The sequence below is a fragment of the Ochotona curzoniae genome, unplaced genomic scaffold (genome assembly GCF_017591425.1).
Source record: "Ochotona curzoniae isolate NIBS_2020 unplaced genomic scaffold, NIBS_Ocur_1.0 contig_1014, whole genome shotgun sequence".
NCBI classification, from domain to species: domain Eukaryota; kingdom Metazoa; phylum Chordata; class Mammalia; order Lagomorpha; family Ochotonidae; genus Ochotona; species Ochotona curzoniae.
The window spans coordinates 47,210,822-47,229,314 of NW_024464920.1; the positions used below are offsets into that span (position 1 = coordinate 47,210,822).

The window sequence follows — 18,493 nt, forward strand, 5'->3', positions numbered from 1 at the left end:
GGGAACAAAAGCAAGAAAAACGAAGCCTCGAGCTGCCCCCCCACCGGGCATTGGGTCAGGCCTCCCTCCCTCCCCAGAAGTGGGCCTGCTGCCCTGGGGCCTCAGCCTGGGTCCCCGTTCCTAAGCACCAGGATAGGATGTGAACAGGGAAAACTGGCCCTGAACTGTCGAAGTATCTGCATCTCCCACTGGCTCAAGGGCTCGGCGTGCGAGGGGCTCCAAGCCAGGCAGATGTGCACAGCCCAGGTGGGTGTGCGCAGCCTGGGCAGATGTGTGGAGGAGTTGTTCCCCCTTTCCAAGAAATGGCTTTCCATGGTGCCCAGGGCCCCACAGTCTGGCTTGTGACAAGCAGCAGGGTGGGCTGTCATTCTGGCTGGCGGTGGCTGGAATGTCGTGGTGCAGGGGAGGGGTGCCCTGGGGTGCCAGGCAGGTCAGCAGATGGGACTGCAGCCAGTGATGCGACCGCTGCTCGGCAGCTTCTGGCACTCAGCATCGGACACAGCCAGGAGGCGCATGTGCAGACAAAGTGCTGGTGTGGACATGCACTCGGGTCCTGGGGAAGCCATAGCCTCGGCCCGCTGAGCTTGCTTGTGATGGGCACGCGAGCCTTTGCAGGCAGGCAGGCCAGCCGGCAGGTGGAACAGCTCTCAGGCTGCTGAGACGGCCAAGTGCCTTGAGGCCACGGTAAGCATGTGGGCGGCAATGTGGGCTGCACTGATTCCCTCTCTTTACTTTCCAAAGTTACAGAGGAGTAACTGTCAGGATGTGGGGCTGTTTTGACACCCGTGACCACCCATCCCGAAGCCAAGGCCTCTCATGACAGCAGCTCAGCCTCAAAGGCTCTGCTTTCCACTCAACTCCCAAACCAGTGGGACCTCATGCTGGAGTGGGCTGACTGGGAAAGCTGCTTTTGTCCCAGAGCCTCTTAACTCAGTGTGGTGAAAGGGCAGGGACCAAACAGGAGTGCAGCCAGATCCCGCCTCTCCCAGCTGGCTCCTGCCACATCCTCTCAGGTTCTCACCTGTAACACTGCACAGCTTACCCGCTGGCTTGGAATCTTGGTGAACTTCTTATAAAGCTCCAACTCCCCTTAGGGTGGGGGCACAGGGCGGTGGTAAGGGTGGGTGGTGGCAGGTGGGCCACCGGTGGGGTTTGGAGATGGTTTCCTGAGAGACCCTAACGCTCCGGCTCCTTGGAGCCAGTTCCACGGCTGTGCATTCCTGCATCTCAGAGCCGCTGGTGCTGCGGCAAAGGGAGGGAAGAGGCGACGTCAACAACAGGGCCTTCGTCCCGTCCGTCCATCAGCATGCTTGGGTCCACCTGCCTTTCCAGGGGCGGACAACGCCAGGCGTTTCTGGGAACCTCCACATGCTGCTCTTATTGCACTGCCAAATCTGAGGGAAGACACCCTGGTGAGATGTTTGGAAAGTGGCAAGGGCGGCCCCGTGGTGAGCGCAGGCCGCAGCACACCACAGAGGGCTGCAGGGTAGAGGCGAGCGCAAGGCGCAGTGGGATGTTACGCATCAGCCCTCCAGCTCTGACGGGCCTCCACCTCTTCTGGGACCACCAGCAAAAGTTCACAGTTCTTCCCTCGCAGGTGATGCCTCAGAAACTTCCTGGGGGAAGAGGAGCAGACAAGTGGGAGAGTGACATGCTGGGGGACTGTAAATTCCAGTTTTGGGGCCCTGGTCCTCTAGCATCCGCCCTGTGCCTCTGGCAGCCCTGGGGCACCCCAGTCACCATCGCCTGGCTACCCCCAAGTCCCGCCTGAAGCCTGCCCTGCTCCACACGCCCCATCTGGTAACTGTAGCTCCTAAAGCTCTCGAAAATAGTCCAATCGCTCATTTTCTCTTCCCTGTTCCCCAGAGACATCTGACCCTCCAGCATCAAGCCTGCCCTCCCTTTTCCAGAAAGGGCAGTGATAACCAAGGGACCCCAGAGCCAGCATCCCTGGAGGACCACCGTCCAGGCAGCCCATGGGAGGGGAAAGGCCTTCCTGGCCCAAGACCCTGTGTAGGGGACCAGAGCGAAATGCCTTTAACTTCCTTCATCCAGAAGCCAGCCCACGCTCCCCTCGCCCAGCGCCACAGTCCCAGCAGGCAGGGGATTACCTGAGCTCGCTCTCGCCTCCGATCCACTCGGGTGCCTTGAGTTTTGAGTCGAGGTTGTAGTAGGCCCCGCCCACCTCCCGCACACAGATCCAGTGCTGCCTTTTGAGGGGCAGTTTCAGTGGACCCCAGCACAGGCTGGAGGGCAGATTCATGATGAAGCCCATGACATTGGTGAGGGCGATGACGCCGACATCCCTATGGAAAAGAAACATCAGGCCTGAGCCAGGGTCCCCATGTGGAGGGCTGGACACGGCCAGCCGTCTCCCCACCCAGGCCAGGGGCCGCCCCCCCATGGAGGCCAGACATGACCGGGCATCTCCGCACCCAGGCCAGAGGCCTCCAGGAGGATTGGCACTGCCCGCTGCAGCCCTGACCCAGGCTGAGCCAGGTACACGTTACCTGCGCTTGTCCCACCACACGGCCTCATAGCCTTTGGTCTGAAGTGCTGCCATGATGACGTTCACGTCATAGTTCCCATTGCCCAGCATGCTCTTCTTGTGGGGTGTCACCATGGTGTTCGGAGACAACCTATAGGTGTGGGGAGAGGTGAGCTAAGACGTGGGTCTGCCCGGGAGCCTTCATTCCCTCGTGGGGCACTCAACACCCAAGCCAGACAATGCCACAAGAGCCCAATCCAGCACAACCTTGCCAGTTTGTTGAAAAACATTTAGTTTATTTGAAAGAGAAAGCTCTCCAATGCACTGGTTCACTCCCCACATTGCCCACAACAGCCGATGAGTCAGGCCAAAGCCAGACCCTGGCTCTCCCACACGGGGTGCCAGCGACTCAGGGACTCGGGTCCCCGCGCCATCGCTTGTCGCCTCCTGAGATGTGCATAGCAGGGAACTGGGACCAAGCAGCTTCCTAGCTATTAGAGTGACAGCCTGCCCAGTCTCCCGTTTCTGCTTCAGTGTGTAGTCTGGGCTCCTGCCCTGGAGAACCACCTGTCTAACACAGACTAGCAGCTCCGTGGCGGTGGGACCCATGGGCCTGCCAGTGGAAGCAGTGTCACCGCTGCTGGCCTGACACAAGCCTTTCATAAACACTCACTATTTGCTATTCTCACTTGCTTAGACAGTAACTACTGTTACTTCTGTTTTTTACATTTGGAGTGCTATTTTTTAAGTGCAATTCTTTATTTGAAAGTCAGAGGAAAAGGACAGTGAGAGGAGACACCCGCCTGCTGGCTCACTCCCAGGTGAAGCGGCCCCACCTGCAGCAACCAGACCCAGTGAGGCTGAGGCTGGGAACCAGGACTTTATCTGGATCTCCCATGTGGATGCAGGGGACCAAGCACCTTGGCCATCCACTGCTGCTTTCCCCAGACCGTCAGCATGGAGGCAGATGGAAATGCAACAGCCAGAACATGACCAGAGCGCCTATGGAATACCAATATGGCAGGCGGCAGTGGAGTTACTAAGGCACAACTGGTCACTTCTTTAGTCATTATGTAAGGGCACCATACTTGGCAATCATTAACCAATAAATACTGTATAAAGTTAAACGGGGTTCAAGCATAAACTGAGGTCATATGCAAACTGGAGTGTAAGATCATCTTAAAGGCACTCCAAGTGTGTGTTGGGGGTGTACTTGAACAAAATTTAAATATGCACACAAAAAATCAACTCTAGAAAACTTGTGGGGGTCCAGCGTGGTAACCTGGTGGCTGAGGTCCTCACATGCACTGGGATCCCATATATGGGCACTGGTTCATATCCCGGCAGCTCCACTTCCCATCCAACTTTGTATTGTGGCCTGGGAAAGCAGTCGAGGACAGCCCAAGGCCTTGGGATCCTGCACCCATGTGGGAGACCTGGAAGAAGTTTCTGGCTCCTGGCTTCAGATTGGCTCAGGTCTGGCCGTTGCGGTCGCTTGGGGAATAGGTCATTGAACTGAAGCTCTTCCTCTTTGTCTTTCCTTCTCTGTATATCTGACTTTGCAATAAAAATGGGTGAATCTTCAAAAACAAAATCTTAAAAAAAAGGGGGGGGGCCAGCATTATAGTGTAGCGATTAAAGTCCTCGCCTTGAACACACCGGGATCCCAAACGGGCCTCGCTTGGAGCTCCCTGTTTGTGGCCTGGGAATGCAGCTGAGGACAGCCCAAGACCTGGGAACCCTGCACTCTCGTTGGAGACCTGGAAGTGTCTCCTGGCTTTGGATTGGCTCCGAAGCCTCCTGGCTCAGCTCCAGCTGTTGTGCCCGCTTAGGGAGTGAACCATCGGACGGAAGGTCTTTCCTTTTCTATCTCTCCTCCTCTCTGTATATATCTGACTTTCCAATAAAATAATATATATCTTTTTTTTTTTTTTTAAGAAAGAAAACTTCTGGAGTTAGCATGACAGCTCAGCTGGGCTATCCACACCTTATAGCGCCAATATCCAATATGGGCTCCAGTTCATGTCCTGGCTGTTCAACTTCCCATCCAGCTATCTGCTTGTGTGACCTGAAAAGGCAGCAGAGAATGGTCCAAAACCTTGGGGCCTTACACTTGTGTGGGAGACCCAGAGAAGCTCCTGGTTCCTGGCTTCAGATAGGCTCAGTTCCAGCCACTGCAGCCACTTGGGGAGTGAACCAGCAGATGGAAGATCTTGCTATATCTCCTTCTCTCTGTGACTCTGCCTTTCTAATAAAAAAAAAATTAGAAACAGAAACAAACAAACAAACAAAAAAGCAAACCTTCTGTGCCAGCCAAAGTCCAGCTGCAGGCCTGGTTTGCCCAGCCCTCTGTGGACAGCCCACTTCAAGATCAATGCTGAGGCATCCCCAGGGGACTGGCCCCAGGACCCTGGGATGCCCTTAGGCCTCTCAGAGAAAACAGCAACTGCATGTTTGCAGGGAACCTAGCTTATACTATAAATAACATCTGGTACAATGTCGCCACCATATAAACAGTGACTGTGTTGTATTGTTGAGGGAATAATGCAAGAAGGCCTGCTTGCATGCAGTACGGATGCAGCTCCCCTGCCAGCATGGAATCTCTGGCCCCCAGGCGCTGATGCACCTGCTGGGGCAAGACTGGCCTTCCCAGGTGCATCAGGACTGCACCAGGCCGGGAGCCGAGGAAGGCTGCCCTGCAGGAAGTGAGCACCCAGAGCTGCTCATGTGAGGAGCAGGAAGGGAAGTGGGGCAACCTCCTCAGGTCAGGCACAGACCGGAGGTTGAGGAGGCCAATGTGAAACCTCCTCCACACACACCAACCCTGCCGGTATTCAGACAGGCTTCCCCACTGCCTTGCAGCTCCGGCCACGGACCCCAAACTCTCAGCAGTCTCCAGGTCCCCCTCTCCTCCAACCTCCTGCCACATCAGCCTCTCTCCCGTCCCTTGAACACACGAAGCTGTTCCTCACGCTGCACTCGTTGTTTCCTGTTTGTCTGGAATGTTCTTTCCCTAGCAGAGGGGAGGAACCTTCTCTTTGCCAAGGCCATCTGGGTATCTGTTAACACTATTCCCAGGCTGCACAAAATGATCCACCTTTACGTCAGCACTACGACCGACCGGCTTTGGAGCCCCGCCTGTGGCTGGGGTCACCCTGCTTTCATCTGGGCCTCAGCTCACTGCTGTCACCCCCATCTGCTCTGCCCTCAGCCCCCAAGCTGCTCCTAGTCACCTTCTCTGTGTCAGCCTGCCTCAAGGACAGCCCATGTCGCTGTCTCCTCCAGCACATCCAGCAGGGCCCCGAGAGCTGGGCGAGGACAGGGACACGAGGAAGGCATGCCTAAAGTCCTTGTGCTCATTTCTGACATGCTCCCTTTCCCCATACACATTAGGGTTGACACTCTTGTTTCTAGAGAAGACATGGAGTATCCAAACAGGCCCTCTGCATCCCAACCCTGTAGCAGCGAGTGCTCCCTGAACACCTGCCTGCCAGGCAGTACACAGGTGCTTCCCTCCATCTCTCGCCCCATCCCCATGCCAAGCCCCTGGGGTATCAGTTTCAGTTTTACAGGCGAGAACTGAGGTTTGCTGATTTTCACCAACTGGCCTATGAACTACTAGAAGCAACATGTGCTATGACAGCCGCGACACTGGCATCCCACACTAGAGTGCCAGTCATCCCATTTCTGATCCAGCTCCCTGCAAATGTGCCTGGGGAGGTAGCAGAAGACAGCCCAGCTTCTGGGACCCATGCCACCCCAGAAGGAGACCAGGATGGAACTCCAGCCTCTTGGCTTCAGCCCAGCTCAGCCCTGGCCACATGGGAAGTGAGGCAGAGAATGGAAGGATTTCTTTCTTTGTCTCGCCCTCCCACTCTATCACTACTTTTTGAGTAAGTAAAATTTTTCCTTCTTTCTTTAAGATTAATTTTTATTTGAAAGGCAGATTTGTAGGGAGAAGGAGAGACAAGATCTTCTGTCCACTGGTTTATTCCCCAAGCAGCCGCAATGGCCAGAGCTAAGCCGATCTGAAGGCAGGAGTCAGGAGCTCCTTCTGGGTCTCCCACACAATTGTAAGGTCTCGAAGCTTTGGACCATCCTGCACTGCTTTTTCAGGTCATATAAGCAGGGAACTGGATGAGAAGTAGAGCAGCTAGGACACAAACCAGTGCCCAGATGGCACTTCCACATGTGCATGGAGAGGACTAGCAAACAGTCATCACATCGGGCCCAGTAAAATCAATTTTGTAAAGGGCAAGCTTATACTATACAGCTCATACAGCGACGGAAGCAGTCTGGGTTCTGTACCAAGAACTGGAGGCAGGGCTGCTGCCAGGACAGGCCAGCTAAGCCCCTGCCACTCTGCCGGGCCCTCAGATCACATGAGGAAGCACCAAGGGAGCTCATGCCAAGGGTGCCTCCCGGGCACCCTCATGCCAAGTGATGTCTTCACTCAACTCCGACAAGGATGAAGCAGGGTCTCGCAGCCATCACTCCCTGCTGGGCACCGCCCTCCCCCGTGTGTGCCTCAGGCTGGTTAACAGAGTGCAGAGGGCACACACGGACTGCAGGAAGTGATGCGTGCACAGGAATCCAATAGGAAAGGGAGGGCTAGAGGCACTGTGGCTCCTGGACACAGAGACCTCAGAAACCTCTTCCTGGGGGTGTACGACACAGGACTGGAGACCCCCTTCCCGCTCCCTCACCTGCCAGTCAGAAACACCCCTTCCTGCTTTCTCCCTCAGCCTCCGTCCTGACTGCAAGCCCTCCATCTCACACCTGGGCGTCTGATACAGGTGCCTGATCTTCCAGACTCCTCTCAAGCCAGTATGGCTCAGATGTCCCTGCCACAACCCACAGATCGTTCCATGGCATCATGGAAGAGCTGGTGGTGGAGCCGATTCCCACCCTCCCCAAATGCCCTTCTCACCCTGCTGTTGTGGGAACCATGACTACACTGCCTGCGGTGTTGTGGGCCAGTGGGTAAAGTAGCCACTTGCAACACCAGCACTGATCTTAGCTGCTCCATTTTCACTTGCAGCCCCCTGTAATGGGCTAGAACAGCAGCCAGTGCTTAGGCGCCTGCATCCACGTGGGAGACCCAGAAGAAGCTCCTGGCCAGCCCTGCGGCCAGCTGGGGAGTGAACCAGCAAATGAAAGATTCTCCCTGTCTCTCTCAAACAAATAAATCTAAGAAAACAAATCAATAACATCAATGCACAGAGCTTAAACTTCTGCTTCCAAACCAAACCTTAGTTTCCTCCAGTTGTGCATGGAAACTTTCTTGCATCCTCTGAAAAGGGAGGCGGAAGCCCAGCTGGACGACGCACACGCCTGGGCTCCCGGCCGAGCGCCCATCCACACTGAGCACCACGCCTTCCCCACCATGCCCGACACTCATTGTAAGAGCCCTGAGAAACTCAGCTGTCTGATACCCAACCCAAGCCAAAAGTGCGTTCCTGGAACCAAAGGGCGAGGCCCTTGCCCTCTGCATCCCTCCTGGGCAGCCATGGGCAACTCCGCAAGCAGGCGCTGGCCAAACCAGCTCTGGTGAAATCAGCTTCCTTCTCGCTCTGGGGGAGCGGTCACTTGAGTAAGTGGGGTCCATCCGGTGCCCTTGCCATGCCTGTACTTGCACTTGTCCTTTAACAAGCAGACGCCAATTGTGTTGGCCGCCTTTAAGCAGGTTTTACTCCCTGAGACTGCAAACAGGGAAGTGGAGGAGAAAGGTCATGGTGACTGCTCCAGGCCCGCCTGGTGACGCCCTCGGCACCCAGGATGGCACTAAACCGTACACCAGCAGTGGTCTTTCCCAGGGAATTCCCTGGGTCCCAGACTCTGCAAACAAAGTCTTTGCAAACTCTCGTTTGGACGTTATTGTGATTTCCATGGAAATCCTGGGCTGTGAAGACAGCCTCTGACTTCCGCCCCCACAGCCAAGGTCCTGCCTGGGAAGGTGGAGGTGACCTGCAGGTAAGTCTGCGCAGACGTCTGGGGCAGCAGCTAAGCTGCCACACGGGTTGCCCGCATCTCCCAATGAACTGCTTGGCTTCAGGTCCTACTTCTACTTCCAGTTCTAGCTTCCTGCCAGCCATGCGGGAAATTCCAAGGGAGTGGGCCGGGCCTGGCCTGGTTTTGTTGCAGGAACCTGAGAAATGAAGTATTTGGATGCAAGATTACCTTTTTCCCTCCTCTATCTCACTCTATCTACCTTTTGAATCCAATGAAATATAGTAAAAGAAAAAAAACTTAAGGGGCCTGGCGTGATAGCCTAGTGGCTAAATACCTCACCTTACATCCACTGGGATCCCATACGGATGCTGGTTCCTGTCCCGGCTGCTCCATTTCCCATCCAGCTCCCTGCTTATGGCCTAGGAATGCAGTAGAGATGACCCAAAGCTTTGGGACCTTGCGCCCATGTGGGAGACCCAGAAGGAGCTCCCATCTCCTGGCTTCCAATCAGTTCAGCTCTGGCCACTGCAGCCACTTGGGGAGTGAACCAGCAGATGGAAGATCTTTCTCTATCTCCTTCCTCTGTAAATCTGCATTTCCAATAAAGTAAATCTTTAAAGACAACAACAACAAAATATTCTTTTTTTTTAAGAATAGTGTACCTGGTTTGAGTCCAAGCTGCTTTGCTTCTGATCTGGCCTCCTGCTAACGCACAGATGATGGCCGCAAGCCCTGGCCCCTGGCCCCCTGGCTTGGCCTAGCGCAGGCACTTGGGGAGTGAGCCAGTAGATAGAAGATCTCTTCATGTCTTCCTCTGTTCGTCTTTCAAATAAAGATGGGCCCTAGTTCAGAATCCACTAAAGTCTACACCCTCAGGTAAATCCCGGCCCTTTCTCACAAAAGGATTTTAATGAGAAGAGAGGAGGAGGCATTTCATCAAGATGCTCCTTCTATTGAATCAGGTCTAAAAAGACGCGAATTAGAAAATCGGGCTCGGGCCTGCATGATGCATTTCTGAACAAAGCACAGATCCAGGCCAGACTCACACTGGTACCCGAGCACATCAGCCATCGCTGTGACTATGGTTGTGTTTGGCCCTTGGACAAGACAGTCAAATCATCAGGGACCAATATCAACAGCACCTGTTCTCACCTTTAGGAATGTCACTCTGTGTCTCCCCAAGCCCCTTACGAGGGGCTCACCAACATCCTTAAGCATTCTGTTCCTCTCCACTTCGCGAATTTTTCCCTTTTATCGCACAGGTTTTCACCTAGTTAGATTGTAAGACTTGTTTATTTAGTTCAGAGTTTCTGACAGGAGAGAGATTTAATCTGCTGGTTCACTCCTCCAATGACTGCAATGGCCAGAGCTGCAACAGGCAGAAGTGAGGAGCCCAGGTCTCCATCCAGGTCTCCCTCATGGGTGGCAGGCTCCCAAGGATTTGGGTCATCTTCCACTGCTCCTAGAAGCACTAGCAGGGAGCTGGGTGGGAAGTGGAGGAGTCAGGACTTGAGCCAGTGTTCTTGTGTGATGCCAGCACTGCAGGCAGTGGCTTAACCCATGCTCCACAGTGCTGGCCCCTGGCTAGAGTTCTAATACCTACTTCATCTGACAGACAGATGCGTGCTACTTGCAAGAACAGGAGATCGGAATGAGTCCAGTGAACTCTGCTGGCGTCTGAGTACTTTAGGAACAAGCTGGCAGAGCTGCTGCTGTCCCATTTTACGTCTAGGATCCTTCTCTCTTATTCAGACTTAGTTATTCAACAGGCACAGGGACAGCTCAATCCCAAACGGTCGCAATATGCCTCACACCCTCATACATGAAGATGATACAATGCATGCGGTCAATTACCTTCAGCCACAACTCACAAGAATGGCATCTGTCCAGTGTGTCTCATCTGTTCTCCAACCTCACAGGCTGTGAAGACAGATGCTTCACAAACCCGTTTCTTTTTTTGCTGCTTCTGCAAATGTAGCCACTAAGTTTAAATCCTGGACTCGAGCTGGCACTGTGTGCAGTACATTAGGGCACTGTGCATGATGCCAGCATCCCACACAGGCACTGACTGGAGATCTGGCCGCTCCAGTTTGGATCCAGCTCCCTGCTAGTGCTCCCGGGAAAGCAAAAGATGGACCAAGTGCCTGGGCCTCACTTGAGAAACCCAGATGGAGTCCTGGGTTTCTGGCTTCAAAAGCTGCCTTTCAAATACATAAATAAATAATGAGGAAAAACAAAAACAAACAAACAAAATCTTGGGGCCAGCACCATGGTATATCAAGTTAAACCTCTGCCTGTGGAACCAGCATCTCACCCGGGTGCTGGTTTGAGATCCAACTGCTCCACTTCTGATCCAGTTCCCTGCCAATGTGCCTGGGAAAGCAGCAAAGAACCACCCAACTCCTTGCCCCCTGCACTCACATGGAGACCCGGAAGAGGCTCCTGGTTCTGGGCTTCTAACTGGCTTAGCTCCAGCTGTTGTGGCTGTTTGGGGAGCAAATGAACAGATGGATGATCTCTCTAACTCTGCCTTTCCGATAATATTAAATCTTTTAGAGAATTCCTTGACAAAGAAGACTCTCTTGTAGCTGTCCCTCACTGTTTTTTCTTTCCTGCTCATTTCTGTTTCAAACATGAGTCATCTCGTATCCACAACTCCATGAACTCCACCCTGCTTTCATATTTCTCCTTTTAGCTGGCTACAATGCAACTGCTAAGCCCAACTTCCTCCCAACGGACAGCATTGATCAACGTTATCCCTCCCACTGCGGCCAGGCGCTAACTCTGTCCACACAACAACCTGAGATCTGGCCACGCCTCTAGCTGAACTCAGCAGCACTGCCTCCTTCTGACCCAATCCAGACAGACAGGCTTTTTACTTTCTCACTGCCTAACCCCACGGCTCACTTTACTTGCACACGTCCTCAGGGGCTGGGCCAGGCATGCACAGCCCGGCTGCGGACTTCTCAGGGGGCCCCGTCCTGCTCAGCTTGCTCTCTCCCCTGTGCCTAGCAGTGCCTGGCACCCTAGAGGCAGCTGCCACTGTTTGCTTACCACATTCCAGCCGCTGGTGCTTGCCTCGCTCGCTCCACTTTCCCCGGCCCTCCTGATTCCTCTCACTTTGGGGGCTCCTCCTGCCTGGCCACACAATTTTTTTCCACACAGGTTCCACTCCCAAGGACCCCTTTGCATAGCTCTGTGGTGACATGGGAGGCCTTTTGCACGCTGAGCTCCCAGAGCACTGAGGGTGTAGCAGAAGGTGCCAGGGCACAGGAGTCACTGGCCCCCGGCTCCCCGTGGGGGTGGGCCCACGTGCAGCACTGCCTCCCAGCTCACACCCTCCTGGCCGTCTGTGCACACACACACAGTGAGCCGAGCCTGGCTCCCGCCTGCTGGCTAGCGGGGCCAATGGCACCGGCGGCTACTCTGACAAGTCTCTGCAGCACTCCGGAAGCAGCGGGGCACTTGGGAGGCAGGCCCTGCAGTCACCACCTGTGGGTCCCCGGCCCGCCACCGTACAGCTCTGCGAACCCTGGGCCATGATTTTCTCATGTCAAAAAATAGGAAAATGAGAGACTGTGCTCCTTCCTCATTCTGCAAGGATGGGAATGAAGACAGAATCAGCTCAAGAGCCCTCAGCAAGGGCTGGGCACTCCGTGTCACATGTCTGAGGGGGTCTCACTGTCAGGATCCCCCTGTCAGATCCAGGAACACCTTTGCCCCAGCTTCTCACCAGCAAATCCCGGGAGCAGCCCCGAGGAGATGAGGCAGCCACAGTGGCCCCGAAGGCCCTGGGAGGACAAAATCTCCTTGCCACCACCTCAGGCCCCAGGCCCCGGGACACATCCTCCTCCTCTGAGGAGCTGGCTCCACCTGTTGCCAGATAATGCCCATCATGCCAACGATACATCCTCCCTGCCAGGCTGTGGCACTCTGCTGCTCACTTCCGGCACCAGGTGGGAACTGCTCTCTGAATCCTGTCAGCACGCTGTCGTTTTTTTCAAGAGGCGCTATGGCTCTTGGGAATTAGGCGGGTTCTCGCCTAGGCGGATTTCTGTGTAGACAAAGGGACTCTGGAAAGGGTCCCCTCCACCTGACCGATTTCCTGAGTGGTCTGTGCTGAACCATCCCGGTCCTGGTCCAGGGGTAAGCTCGACCAGGCCCCTCCGTGTCCAAGCTGCCCCGGCCTGAGATGGGCAGTCCTTCCGCAGCCCGCCAAGCTCCTTCTCAAACCCTGCAGGGAGATGACCATCACAGCAGACACGCGAAACACTCACCTCCTCTCCCTGTGAAGTGACACTCTACTTTCCGTAACACGGAAGCAGCAAAATGACTGCTGGCAGGACACACCGACCAAGGACGCGGCTCCACGGAACAGCGGAGTGCGGTGCACACGTTCCACCCCGACGGCAGGTGCCGGAGCGTGCGCCTCACACCCTGTCCCCGGGCTGGACTGACGGCACAGTCGCCACCCCAGCTAAATTCAACCCCAGCTCCAACTCCTCCTGTTGGCTTACTTTGGGTTAACTGCCAAACTTTGCCAAACCGAAAATTAGCTGTACATTTAACACAGAGGGTGAGCACATATGGGGCCCTGACAAAGTTCATGGAGATGCAGAGCACATATAAACACGAGACCTAGATTTCCATGTAGCGGCACCCAAATAAACATAGCTTTTTCATTTCTTTTCCACCAACCTTCTGAAGTGTCCCCGAATTCTAGGAGCCTGATGGGTAGATAGCATGCAGCCAGCTCTGCCCCGTGCCCCGCCCCTGGCCATTCCTGGCTGACGCTCCCAGTACCACCTACTCCTCCTGCCTGTCACAGCACCCAGCGCGGCACCTGGAAGGGCACGACGCCCAGAAGCGGGTCCCCTACCTCTGGAAAATCTCCTGCAGGGCGTCCCGGGTGAAGGCGCTGCCGTCCTGGAAGACGTTGTTGAGCGCGTGCAAGGCACAGAGCTCCCGCCGCTGCTTCTCGTGGTAGATGTGGGCAGGCGCCGCCGGGGGCAGCTCCAGCGACACGCACTTGCCCTTGTCTCCTGTCCATGGCACGCAGCTCATGGTTTTGCGTGTGTGTGTCTTAGGGTCTGGAGGAGAGCTCACAATCCCCCCTAAAGGCTTCCCACCGGCTCCAGTAAGTCCAGAATTCCTGAGGTCCACCTTATACACAGGTGTCCATGCTAGATACTATGTCAGTAGAAGAGGCTGTGTTCCAAATGGGAATGACAAAAAAAAAAAAAAAATCAACCTCTTCTCTCTTCTCGATAGAAAAGTAACTTTTGGTTTAGCTGACTTGGCCACCGCTGGCAAAGCGCAGATTTCTGTTTAAATCACACACACACAGAAATGTCAGACCTGGCTTTCCCGTCCCCCACCCGTGCCTCCCACGCCCCTTCCCAGACCACGATTCTGTCCGTCTCTCTTGTCTCGCCGTATTGTCTTCTCTGTAGAGGCCAAGCAGGGGTCAATAAGGGAGGCCCGAGAGCCACCGGCGCTCCTTTTCTTCCATTTCTCGCCGACCGCGACGCCAAGGCCTGGGCGGTGGAGAACACGCACGGATCCCAGCACTCAGCGAGGGCCGGGCGGCGCGGGCGGGCAGCGCTCCATGCCGTGGGCGAGGCGGCGGGCCGCGGGCAGCCTCGGTCAGGGCGCAGACACTCGCCCCTCTCGCCTCGGGACCCTGCGGAACACAGCACCGCGGTCAGCGCCCGCGGAAACGGGGCGCAGCGCTCGAGGGGGGCCCCCAGGGAAGCGCCCCTCGCAGGGGCACCGGCCAGCCCGCCGAGGGTGGGCACCGGGGCCCAACGGGCTCGCCGCCCTCCGCCCCAAGCCTCCCGCCCGTCACGTGAGTGCGAGCCCAGACGCCTCGCCGCCGGCCCTCGGCCCCTCCGGCCCTCACCGCCTCCGGCAGGCACCCGGAGCGGCGGGCCGCCACCTGGGCCGCGGGGCAGCGCACCTGAGCCCGGCGTCAGCGGCCCTCGCCCGGCGCGCGCGCTCCGGAAACGCCCTCCCGCGTCGGCCGCGCTCCGCCCCCCGCCGTCGCGTCACGTCTCACGTCACCCTGACGTCAGCCCCCGGGGGTCGCGGCGGCGTGGAGGGGCGGCCGGGCCGGCGGCCGCGGCGTGCCCAGTTGTGGGACGCGGAGGTGACCGGTGGAGCTGGGGCAGACCCGTCCCGGGCAGCGCCTCGGTGTTGTGGGCGGGGCGTCGGCGCTGTTCCGGGTCAGCCGCCCCGCTGCGAGGGTTTGTGGGTTCAGAGCTCTCCGGCAGCTGGACACCGGACGCCCACCGCACCGCCACGCGCGTCGCCGGGAGTGACCGTTACCCGGGCCTTGCTCCTGGTGACCAGTGGATCCTCGGAGCCTGCACGCATTGTGTGTGGAGAAAGGCCGAGTCTCAGGGCCTGTGGAAGGCGTGGTTATCCACCTGCACCTTGTGGGGTTTTGTTCTGAACATCGATAAAACATGAAAGGAAGAACTCGCACCTTCCCCGGCCCAGTGGCGTCACTGGACAGTGGTGTTACACTGGACAGTGTCGTCATCGCGCAGCTATGAGCTCCTGTCACAGAGTAGCATGTCCTTTGTGTCCAACTTAAGTTTTTGGCATTGGCGTGCTGTTATTAGGGTTATGCAAACATTTCTACCAGATTTTTTTAAAGTTTTTTTTAATTGGAAAGAAGGCAGATTTACAGAGAGGAGGAGAGACAAAGATCTTCCATCCACTCAACAAGCTAATCCTCTACCTGCAAGTGGCAGCCACAGCTGGAGCTGAGCTCATCCAAAGCCAATACTAGACAGGAGCCTCCTCTGGGCCTCCCACGTGGGTGCAGGCTCCCAAGGCTTTGGGCCGTACTCCACTGCTTCCCCAGGCGACAAGCAGGGAGCTGGAAAGGAAGTGGAGCAGTCAGGAACCAGTGCCCATATGCGATCCTGGCACATGCAGAGCGAGAGCTTTTACCACTAGGCCACCTTGCCAGATCCCTCCATCAGATTTTTTTTTTGTATAGGGCTTGCATTGCAGCAAGTGCTATGTTTTTGTATTGTTTTGTTTTTGTTGTATATCTACGTATATTTAAATATAAAGCTCTCTTTGAAAGTGGTTAGAACCCATGAGTGCCCCTCCCCAGCTGCCTCTCTGCAGGGTGGCAGGTGGCTGGCTCAAAGCTGACTTTGCAAGGGGGACATGGGGCTGGCAGTGCAGCAGGAACTAGAAGTTGGCGAGCTGGGCACATGTGGCCTCACTGGCCTGGTAGTCGGGCAGGGCCGGGGCTTTTCTCCTGAGACATTCTTGAACATTCACGGGTGCACAAAGCTGCTGTCACTACATACACCTCGTTAGAGCAGATGGTCCCTGCCAACACCTGGCTCTTGAAGGATACAAACTTGAAAACATCCAACTCCTCTGGCTGAAACTTCACTGCATCAGCGATGTTCTAGGTCTCTGCCGAGGCGAGCTGTGTGGCAAAAAGCACCCTGCATGTCATCCTGGAGGCTTCACAGGCGAATGCTTTGTGGTGACTATGAGGGGTGTGGATGGTGGGACCTGGCACAAGCACTGCTTTAATAGGCATGTGTGAGGCCATCGTGGTGGCTCAACAAGCTAATCCTCCCCTGCAAGCGCAGGCACCCCACATGGACGCTGGTTCCGATTGGCTCAGCTCTGGCTATTGCAGCCATGTGGGGAGTGAACCAGTAGATGGAAGATCTTTGCTTCTCTCTATAAATCTGCCTTTCTAATAAAAATAAGTTTTTTAAATAGGTGTGTATATAAACTCATAAAATTTTCCGAAAAGTTTTCTTTTAAATTTTATTTTATTGGAAAGGTGTATTTAGAGAATGGGTGAGAAAGAGAGAGAGAAAGATCTTCCATTCACCAGCTCACTCCCCAAATAACAGCAATGGCAAGAGTTGAGCCGGTCTTAAGTCAGGAGCCAGGAGCTTCTTCCTGGTCTCCCACGTGGGTGCAGAGTTCTAGGGCCTTGGGACATCCTCTGCTGCTTCCCAGGACACAATCAAGAAACTGGATCCAAAATAGAAGAGCAGTGTTGGGCGATCAGGGGTGCAGGTGTCTGAATCTCTGAGCCAAGAGATTGGCTGGAAAAACTTGTGCCGGGCCAGGCTTCCTGCTGGGGCTCCTAGTTCCCGATCCTCTGCTGCCAAGCGGTGGGTGAATCCTGGGCTTGTGGGTGTCCAAAACAACAACAGAGCCAGGCTTTGCCTGTTGGCCACCTGGTGGCAAGCTCTGGGTTGTTGGGGGTCTAGAATTATTGCCTAAGGACATCCATGAATAAGGCTCAATATGTGTAGGTGAGGACTGGATCCTGCAGGACACTCAACAACAGGGCTACTGTTCTTGCAGGTAAGCGAGGGGAGTGAGACATGGTGGTTTGGAGGGGAAAGACTAGAAGATCTGTATGGGTCAGACTGATGACCAGCCCACATGGGAATCTGGAGTTAGGCTTGTTAGCATGGAACATTGCTGACCACAACACGCTAGTCCATGCGAAAGCTAGGGCTGGGGATCTGTCTAGCAGGACTACATCCCAGCACTTGACTGAAAGTCGAAACAGAGGGCAGGTCACATTAGGAAGGGCTATGGCACTAACAGCAAATAAGAGAACCAGCTCCGGGGGTAGATTTTGTGGGCCAAACACTGTGGAAATGCAAGTCCCATTGGTTAGCTCAAGAGTTGGGGTGGAGATGGGCTGAGCTAGGTGCAATCGTGGACCTGCCAACACTCAGGTACAGGGACTGAGAATAGTCTAGGCATGTCTAACTGCAGCGCTCGCATGTGCTTCATAAACAGGGTGTGGGGTGGGCTGGGCCACAGCATCCACCAACTCATACTAGGCCAAGATGGAGAAGTAGGCTATGCCAAGCATGGGCCAAGCACCCACTGGCATGTGTGAGATCTGGATCTGGGAGTGACCTGAGTGGCAGAACTTGGAAAACTCCCCTAGTGGGTCATAGCTCCCACTGGTGAGCATGTGGTCCAGGCCTGGGAGTCAGGCAGGCTTCCAACTGTTGGCTAATGTGTTGGTTGGTTTTGGAAGGGGGCGGACCCGGCAGGGCCAAGCAAACCTTAGCTCACAGGCAAGTGCAGAAACCAAGCTGGAGCATAGGTCATGCTGGACTAGGCTGTCACACCAGTTTACATGAGCCAGGGATGAGAGCATATTGAGCAGGACCAGGTTCCAGCACCTATCAGTGAGAGAGTTGGGATTGAGGGCAGACTGGGTCAGGCCAGGCTACAGCATCCAAGGGCAAAGGCCAAGACAGGTAAGGGGCTACGCCAAGTGGGTCAGAGCAACCACTGAGACACACAAGATCTGTGGCTGGAAACAGACCTGGTTGGGGAGTAAAAGGGATGTCCTAGCTGGGTTGTGGTTCCCACTGATAAGTGTCAAGGCCAGAGTAGGGGCTGCTATCTAGTCTGGGCATAGCTGCAGTGTCCCTTGGCACGAGTGTGGACTGGATCTTGGGTGCACCAGACTGAGCTAGACTCCAGCAGCCACTGGTGCTCATGAGAACCAGGATAGGTGTAGGGACAGGCTAAGCTAGATCTCTGCCCCTGCTGAGCCATGTGTGAGCTGTATCTGGGTGTGGACCAGGCTTGGCTGGGCTGTAACACCCAACAGTAAAAGCCAGAAAGGGTGAAGGCCAGTCACAAAAGGCCACTGTTCCTGCTAGGACAGAAGGTGGACTAAGTAGGGCAGGCCCATGAACCCACCGGTGTGTGTGAGGTCTAGCATTGGCAGAGGTTCTGATGGAGGAGCTTGGAGAATACCTCTGTTGGGACACAGTTTCTGCAGGTAAGCGCAAAAACCATGATAGGGAACAGCCCAGACCAGGCCAGGGAGCAGTATCCACCAGCACACATCTGGCCCGGGTTGGAAACAAACCAGGCTGGGCCAGTTCATATCACCTGCTGGCAAGTCCAAGTACCAGAATGGTGTGGGTCAGGCCAGGTTGAGTCACAACACAAACCAGTTCACAGGAAGGCCAGGACTGGGGGCCAGATGGGCTGGGCTAGGCCATAGTCTCCACCAGT

General features: G+C 55.4%; 1 protein-coding gene across 1 annotated transcript; it reads right to left on the reverse strand.

The window, feature by feature from the left end:
* Nucleotides 1-779: 779 nt before the first annotated feature.
* Nucleotides 780-14,080, reverse strand: JOSD1 (Josephin domain containing 1). Its single transcript, XM_040986126.1, has 4 exons — nt 13,320-14,080; nt 2,511-2,639; nt 2,112-2,306; nt 780-1,616 (listed from the first exon to the last, which is right to left on the reverse strand). Exons 1-4 carry the CDS (start codon nt 13,502-13,504, stop codon nt 1,517-1,519), a joined length of 609 nt encoding a protein of 202 aa, XP_040842060.1. The 5' UTR covers nt 13,505-14,080; the 3' UTR covers nt 780-1,516.
* Nucleotides 14,081-18,493: the final 4,413 nt, after the last annotated feature.

Bases quoted from the DNA above. Each gene is read 5' to 3' on its own strand.
- JOSD1 (XM_040986126.1), bottom strand. From the start codon at position 13,504: ATGAGCTGCGTGCCATGGACAGGAGACAAGGGCAAGTGCGTGTCGCTG. The intron at 2,640-13,319 runs GTAGGGGACCCG...CCACACCTATAG, and splicing joins CTGCAGGAGATTTTCCAGAG to GTTGTCTCCGAACACCATGG. The intron at 2,307-2,510 runs GTAACGTGTACC...TCTTTTCCATAG, and splicing joins GTGTGGTGGGACAAGCGCAG to GGATGTCGGCGTCATCGCCC.